The sequence below is a fragment of the Chrysochloris asiatica genome, unplaced genomic scaffold, assembly GCF_000296735.1.
Source record: "Chrysochloris asiatica unplaced genomic scaffold, ChrAsi1.0 scaffold00016, whole genome shotgun sequence".
Classification (NCBI taxonomy): Eukaryota; Metazoa; Chordata; class Mammalia; order Afrosoricida; family Chrysochloridae; genus Chrysochloris; species Chrysochloris asiatica.
Genome location: NW_006408534.1, coordinates 14611534 through 14619164, shown reverse-complemented (window position 1 = coordinate 14619164; position 7631 = coordinate 14611534). Strand labels below are relative to the sequence as shown.

Sequence of the window (7631 nt, the reverse complement as noted above, 5' to 3'; positions counted from 1 at the left end):
AAAAAAAAAAAAAAAGGAAACATATCTTTACAGCAAAGATCACTCCCAATCCACCCCATCGTTACACATGGTAAACAGGAATGGGCACCTTGGACACTGACTACCCAAAATGGGGGAGCTACAAAGGCACGAAGTGACTGGTTTACAAGCTTTCAAGAGAGAGCCTAGAGCCAGAGGGCGTGGGGGAAGATAGAATCTCCACTGAGCAGTATCCAATCTGTCTGGGCGGGGCTGATGAAAGGAGATGGGGATAGGACTCTTGTGGTACAACAGTAAATAATTGTTATCAGGGCTGACTGTGAGGGTTGTGAATGTAAAGGTAGATGTTTTGTGGCAAAAGAAGGGAAGTGATTGACTTTGCAGGCAGGAGCAGAGCTCCCTGGGGCCAACAATGGAGAAGAGCAGAGCGGGACCCTACCCAGAGAAACAGTGATGCCAGAGATGCAGGCAGAGATGCTGATGTGGAGAGACAGAGCGGCTCGGGACTCTAGACCCAGAGAGGGAGAGGGGTTGTGTGCTGGCGACTGGGGTGCAGGCTTGCAGGGTATACCCTTTGGTTGGTTGATGCTGTGTGGAGGGGATTGTAATCATGGCAATAAAACGAAATACGACAGTATGAATGGAAAGCTAATGTTCTCCCATGTAATCTATCACATAATTCAAAATAAAACATTTTTTAAAAAGTAATCTATTAAGGGAAATGAAACCATATTACCAAGTATAATATAAAATCCAGTTGCTATCAAGTTGATTGTAATCATGACATTCCCCCCATGTATGTCAGAGTAGAACTGTGATCTACAGCGCTGTCAATGGCTGATTTTTCAAAACTAGATCACCAGATCTTTATTCTGAAGCAACTCTTGGTGAATTTAAACCTACAACCTTTAATTTTGCAGTAGAAGGTATTAACCCTTTGTACCCAAGGACTGCATAAAGGTCCTAATCCTCCTTTGAAAAACAAATAAAAATAAAAATTCAGAGAGGAAATTACATTGAGACAAAGAGGAAAAGGCCAACTTTGTGGACGTTAACATCTGAGTTGATTTTGCAAGACTGCCAAGGTTGGTTCAGGAAGTGATGAAGATAAAAGATTGCTCCAAGTCCTGAGTAAAGATGAGAAATTTTAGATCCTGTACAGGGGCCAGCAGTACATCAGTTTAGCTGGCGTATAGGTGAAAAGGAAACATGAAAACATAAAATAGGTATGCAGAACCAGTCAATGGAGAAATCTTTATTCTGTAGTATGCTAGTTATCACACTCTACTGACTTTCAGCTCCAAATCCACCTTTCTTTGCCATTCTCTGTGACATTTGACTTTTGCAAGCTGACACAATATTAAGTTGGCAGAGTGCTAGAAGAACACTGCAGAAGGAGATTTTCTTCCTAGCTACAGTGTACTCTTGGCGGCTTCCTCCTGTGGAAAATGGCAACCAGTAGTGCTTACTCTTCAGCAATGGTTAGTGGAATGCTGGCGTTTTTCTGAGTTTCCCAGAAAATTCTCTTGGTAGCTCAGCTGGTTCCCCAGCAAGTGGGACAGGTACTTCAGCAGATGGCTTCATTGCAAGTTTTAGCATCAACAGACAGTTTCCTATGTGCCACTGGGGGCTACAGTATCTCAGTGAACTCTGTGTTCCCCAATAGGTCAAAACCCCATCCTGTCCAACCAAACCAAACTCCCTGTCTTCCAGTCCATTCTGATTCATAACAACCTTATATAAGGAAGCCAACTAGGACATCTGTCTCCCACAGAGCAGCAAATGGGCTGCAACCACTTTTGGACAGCAGCTAAGCACTTATACCACTCACTATCAGGACTCCTTTCATCCTCTCCAAGGACAGCTCAATCACAGATTGGAGCACAGGAAAGGCCTCTCCAAAAGTGAGTCCTTCCTGGGGTACACTGCCTAGCCTAGGGGTAGTCACTGCTTCCTTAATCTGCCATTACTGTGTTCTTTTGTGCACTCTTTACTTTGAAGTGACTAATTACTGGACTCCTAATGTGGCGCTGTGGATCAGCACTACACTGAGAACCACAAAAGGTTAGCAGTTCAAATCTACAAGCTGCTCCTTGGAAACCCTATACAGTCAGAACTGACTCAATGGCATTTATCAACAACAAACAACAACAAACTGCTGGTTAAATAGTTGCTGGTATTGTCATTGGATGCCATCGAGTATACAGAGTTTCCAAGGAGTGGCTAGTGGGTTTCAACCACCAACCTTGATGTTAGCAGTCCAGTGTTTATCCTATAGCGCCACACCAGTTTATATTAAATTTCTATGTCAAGTTACTGTGCACTTACTGTCACCTGACTGGACTTTGAGAATTAAATAATTGTACTGCTAAAAGACTGCAGAAAACATCTAAATCAAACTCTGAATTTTAGAAAATTAATTGCCTAAAGTTCCAAAATCAGTTACCTAAAGCTGTGGGGAAGTGACTTATGTGTGTTTGGGAGGCTGGGGACTGAATCCCTCCTGACACTTTATGACCAATCACGAAAGAAGAATGAACTTAGGACAAAAGAAACTAACTGCTCTTAAATTTTCCTACAAATTTATGTTAAGTTTTGAAAGACTGATTTAAAAATTTACAACTAGAAAAGATGGTGCTAGAGGCCCTGGAAGACCATTCTTTCACAGCTTTATTTCTAACTGAAGAGAACACAATATCTAGTTACAGGAGAACCGTGTGGCACAAGAAGACCTAGTCCAATCCAGGCAGCTGGGGACTGCGGGGGTAAGCATTTTAGATATCCATGTGATCACAAGGAGTTTAACTGTTCTGATTGGCTATGTGTACCAAATATTATTCATCTGCTTCCACACTGCCCAGTGGTTCTGCTTCCACTCCCATTTCTCTTCCTCAAGTGGCTACTTGGGTTTAGAAAGCATATTCACTTACACTTCCAGAAGTTGGAGACAGGAAATGAACACAGCGGCTGTGAAGGATGTGTGGTTGCAGATTTTACCTAAGAGTGGGAGTTGCTGGATCTTTCTCATAGGACACTCTACAGAGATTTGTTGTTGTTGTAAAGTGCTGTTAAATTGGTTCCTACTCATAGCAATCCTGTATAGGGTGTTCAAGGAGCAGCTGGTTAAGTTTTAACTGCTAGCCTTGCAGTCCAGCACATTAATCTACAGTGCCATACCAAGACTTCAATCTCTGTGGGAGCAGAAAGCCTCATCTTTCTCTCACAGAGTGGCTGGCAGGCTCAAACCACGGACTTTGTGGTTCATAGTCTAGTGCTTATCCTACAGAGCCACCATATGTTCATGTGGCCTCAGTAGAATAGCAAAAGAATGGCCTGAAGAGAGTTTAGAGAGCACTCATCCAGGGTCACTGGTTCGGAGAGCAGTCAAAAGGTGACAAACACCCATTGAAGAACCAGGCCTACATACAGGGAATGAGATTTGAATAAATAAGCTAGGAAAAGCAGGGTGGGGGATGTATGGCTAACTACCACATGACCTAGCGATTACAATTCTAGGTATATAACCAGAAGATCTGAAAGCACAAATACAAACCGTAAACCTGTTTGCTGCAGCACTTTTTACATTAATCATAAGGTAAAAACAACTCAAACGCCCAACAATAAATGAAGAGATAAACAAATACATACACACAACAGAATACTACCCAACCAGAGAGAAACAAAGACCTACTGTGTGTCACAACACGGATGAACCTTGAAAACATCAAGCAGAGTGAAATAAGTCTGTTGCAAAATGATAAATATGTATAATCTCATTTTTATGAAATAAGAAAATATATAGAGTGGGAAAGTGTGTGCTTAGGTGGGCACTGATCTTTGTTGATGATTGTTGAATAATTTGGGAAAACACAGCAAGAAGGGTTGTACAACATAAAGATTATAATTAATTATCACTGAATTATACATGTAGAATTTGTTGAATTGACAAATGTTTTCTTGTACATACTTTCATCATAATAGAAAACATTTTAAATGAAAAAAGAATTGATAGCTAATGAGTCATTTGCCATTAACACTGTAGTAATTCAAGGTAAAATAAACATCCTGAACAGTTACTCTTAAACAGGAATTAAAGTATACAACCAATTTATATCAAGTGAATACATCTCTTTCTTAATCTTTGATTTCGTTTATAGTGTCTTGAATGAGTAAAAAGAAACACCAATCATTCCTTCTGGACGGCAGCAGTGCTTCAGTGGTGGAACTCTTGCCTCCATGCAGGAGACATAGGTTCAATTACTGGCCAGTGTAGCTGTCTGTCAGTAAAGACTTGCATGCTGTCATGCTGCACAACAAGTTCCAGCACAGTTTCCAGATTAATGAGGAGTAGGAAGGCCCCCTAGGAGCTCTGGTGGTACAGTAAAGTAAGAACAGGACTGCTCATCACAAGGTTAGCAGGTAAAACCACTTGTAGCTCATCAGCAGGAGAAGAATAAGGCTGTCCCTCTGTAAAGATTTACAGCCTCAGAAATGCTATACAGGGGTGCCATGCGTTGAAATTGCCTCCATGGCAGAGGGTTTTGGTAGGAAGGCCCAGTGATCTATTTCTGAAAACTTTGTGGATCACAATAGTTCATTCCCCAGCTAATCATGGGCATGGAACAGGACCAGACAGCATGTCGTTCCACTGCGTACAGGGCTTAGTATGAGTTAGCATGATAGCAGCTAACAATAATAATTATCCTGTCAGTACTTAGATTCATACAAATGGAGAGCATCAGCTATAACAATGAGAACTGAGCAGTGGAGAAGGCAAGTGGGGCAGGTTCTCTAACCAAGTAAATCCAACCATCAAAATTATTCATCAATGAATAGAATCAAGTTAACAAAAAGGAACTTGTGTAAAAAACAATTAGTAAAAATTTACTGAATTTTTTAATGGTTCTAGCAGTACTACAAACTTGAAATAAGCAATTCTATCTGAACCACTAAATCCAAGATATATTTGGTATTAAATGTTAAGAGTCAGAATAAAATTATATAATGTTTTAACCAAGAAAAACTGAACAAGATTTGTTACTAATTTAATTCTTTAATAGTAAATACTAAAGAAATTAACTTTTCTTCTCATTTGCTGCTGTTTTTGTTAGCTGCCCTTTGAGTTAGACCTCAACTCATGGCAACCACATGTACAATGGAATGAAGTGCTGTTAAGTCCTGTACTATCCCCATGACTGGTTGTAAATTACACCACTGTAATCCATAAGGTTTTCAACGGCTGATTTTTGGAAGTGTATCATCAGACCTTCTTTGTCTTAGTATGTATGGAAATCCCATTGAAATGGTCAAATACCATAGTAAAAGTACCTACCTAATTATAAATAAATGCTACAATCTACAAGTCTCAACTCTTTCCCTTTGTTTTCATCATCCTCTTTTTTGTTTTTTAAGTGTTCCTGTCGCCTCCAAAGGTTACTTCAAGCCTTTTTGTCTCATCTGCTCCAAACAGAACTAAGCTACTTTAAGGAAAACTCCAAATTGCTTCTGCTATTTATTAGCTACTAAATACATCAGAACTGGTTCTTGTATTTCCTCTGGCCATCTCTCCTTTTACCCGAAACATCAAAATCTGTACATTCTTTTTCACTAAGACTTCCATGGGAAACTCTAAACCATCCTCACCCAATCCCCAGTTGATTCTGACTCCTAGAGACCCTGTATAGTGTTTCCAAGAGCAGACTGCCTCATCCTTCTCCCACAAACTTTCCTTAAAGAAGATGCATTTACGTGTTAGTTGTAAGATTACTGTCAGGTAGAAAACTGGAGAAAACGTATTCTCCATTTCCAAAATGCTGCTATGCTTTACACAGGTATAGCAGGACATTTAATTCAAATGTGTTAATACTACTCATTAAAAGAATACATGTTTCTAATTAATTTATTCAGAGTTCCACCCTTAGGGGAAATGACTTTCAATCTAACAATTTAACTTTTTAAAGAGATTAGTATCTGAATCTTTGTCAATCATTTCTTTTTTAGTATATTTAAAAATCAAACAAAATATGTTGTTGTTGTCAAGTGCCATCAAGTCAATTCCGACTCACAGCAACCCTATATGGATCTCTAAGAGTGACTGGTGAGTTTGAACCGCCAACCTTGTGATTCAAAACAGCCTTGCAGTCCAGTGCTTTATCTCACAGCGCCACACCAGGACTTGAAGTATGGATCACAATGAATCAAGATTCTTCAAAATATGGGAGCATATGAGAAAATACACAGAGGAAGATCTGAAAACCATGTAATGAGGTTTGAGGAATGAAAACCCAACAGTGAGATGCAGCACACCTTGAAGAGGTATAGTATGTGTTTCACCATTCACCTCTCTAAAAACACTAAAGATTATAAGCTTACCATTTGATGCATCACTGTAACAAGAGAATAAACTACAACAATATTTAATATGAGCTTCCAACCATAAAGATCTTCATATATTTATTAATAAGAAGATTCCATTGCCTGCTTTCTGTCAAGCACTACACAGAATAGAAATTTTGGATGAAAGAGCAAATAAAGTCACTGTCCTCATGAACTAAATTAATGTAAGTGGTGGTGGTGGTGGCTATAATGCTGGATAGGGTTTCCGAGGCTGTAAATCTTTAAGGGAGCAAAAAGCCTCATCTTTCTCCAGTAGAGTGGCTAGTAGATTTGAACTGCTGACCTTGCAGTTAGCAGCACAACTCGTAACCCACTATGCCACCACAGCTCCTTATGTAAGCTACAGGAAAGCTAAGTGATTTTTTTAAATATCAAAAACATCATTTCGAACACCTAAAATGGGGCTACAACGTACCCAGTGAAGGAGGCTCCCTGCAGAGCCTCCTCTGTACTACATAAGACTATAGGTAGTAGCCTGAACCATATCCAGATCTCCAGAGATGGGAAATTTCCACTTGAAAGGACCAGTAGACCAGCCTGGAAGGACTAGAAGAATAGAAGAAACTTCTTGAAAGAAAGACCTACAGGAAAAATATAAAACAATAAAGGCAGACAGACTGTTACTACAAGAACAAACAAGTTGCTTGCTCAGGAAACATCAAGGCAAGTGATCGGGTCCCCTCAAAGGCAAGTGATCGGGTCCCTTCGAAGACTAAGACTCAATGGGAATACACGCTCTGATTGGTGACCACGCTTGTCACCGATAAGGGGAAGTTAGGGAAAAACAACAATGAAGTGGCGAGCTAAGCCCTACAATATGGAGAGTGAAGCGTTCAGCTGATAAAAAGAGAGGACATAGGCATTAGAACACCCACACTTGCAGATAATACCCACTTGACTTGGCTTCAATGACTGGATGATCAGAGCTCAACCAGAAGAAGAAAGAAGAGGAAAATAAGAGTAACCTGATGCAATTTGATGAACCTGACCTACACCTATGGAAACAGTAGGTCAAAAGAGGGAACAAATTCTTACAGCAAGAATCATTCCCACACCCTCCACACACAGAGTAGACAGGAATGGGCAACTTGGAGCTACCCAAAATGGGGGGCGCGGGGCTACAAAGGTAAGAAGTGACTGGCTTACAAGCTTTCAATAGGGAATCTAGAGACAGGGGGCCTGAAGGAAGGCAGAATCTCCAGGGAGTAGCATCCAATCTGCCTAGGCGGAGTTGATGAAATGAAATGCAGATGGGT

The 7631-nt window shown here is 40.4% G+C and overlaps 1 protein-coding gene across 1 annotated transcript in view; it reads right to left on the bottom strand.

The window, feature by feature from the left end:
* ASXL2 (additional sex combs like 2 (Drosophila)) overlaps positions 1-7631 on the bottom strand; it is a 200668-nt gene that overhangs the window by 107020 nt on the left and 86017 nt on the right. Inside the window, exon 3 of the mRNA XM_006835227.1 lies at positions 5246-5248. Within this exon, the coding sequence (XP_006835290.1) occupies positions 5246-5248 (3 nt within the window). The remainder of the gene's footprint in view (positions 1-5245; positions 5249-7631) is intronic.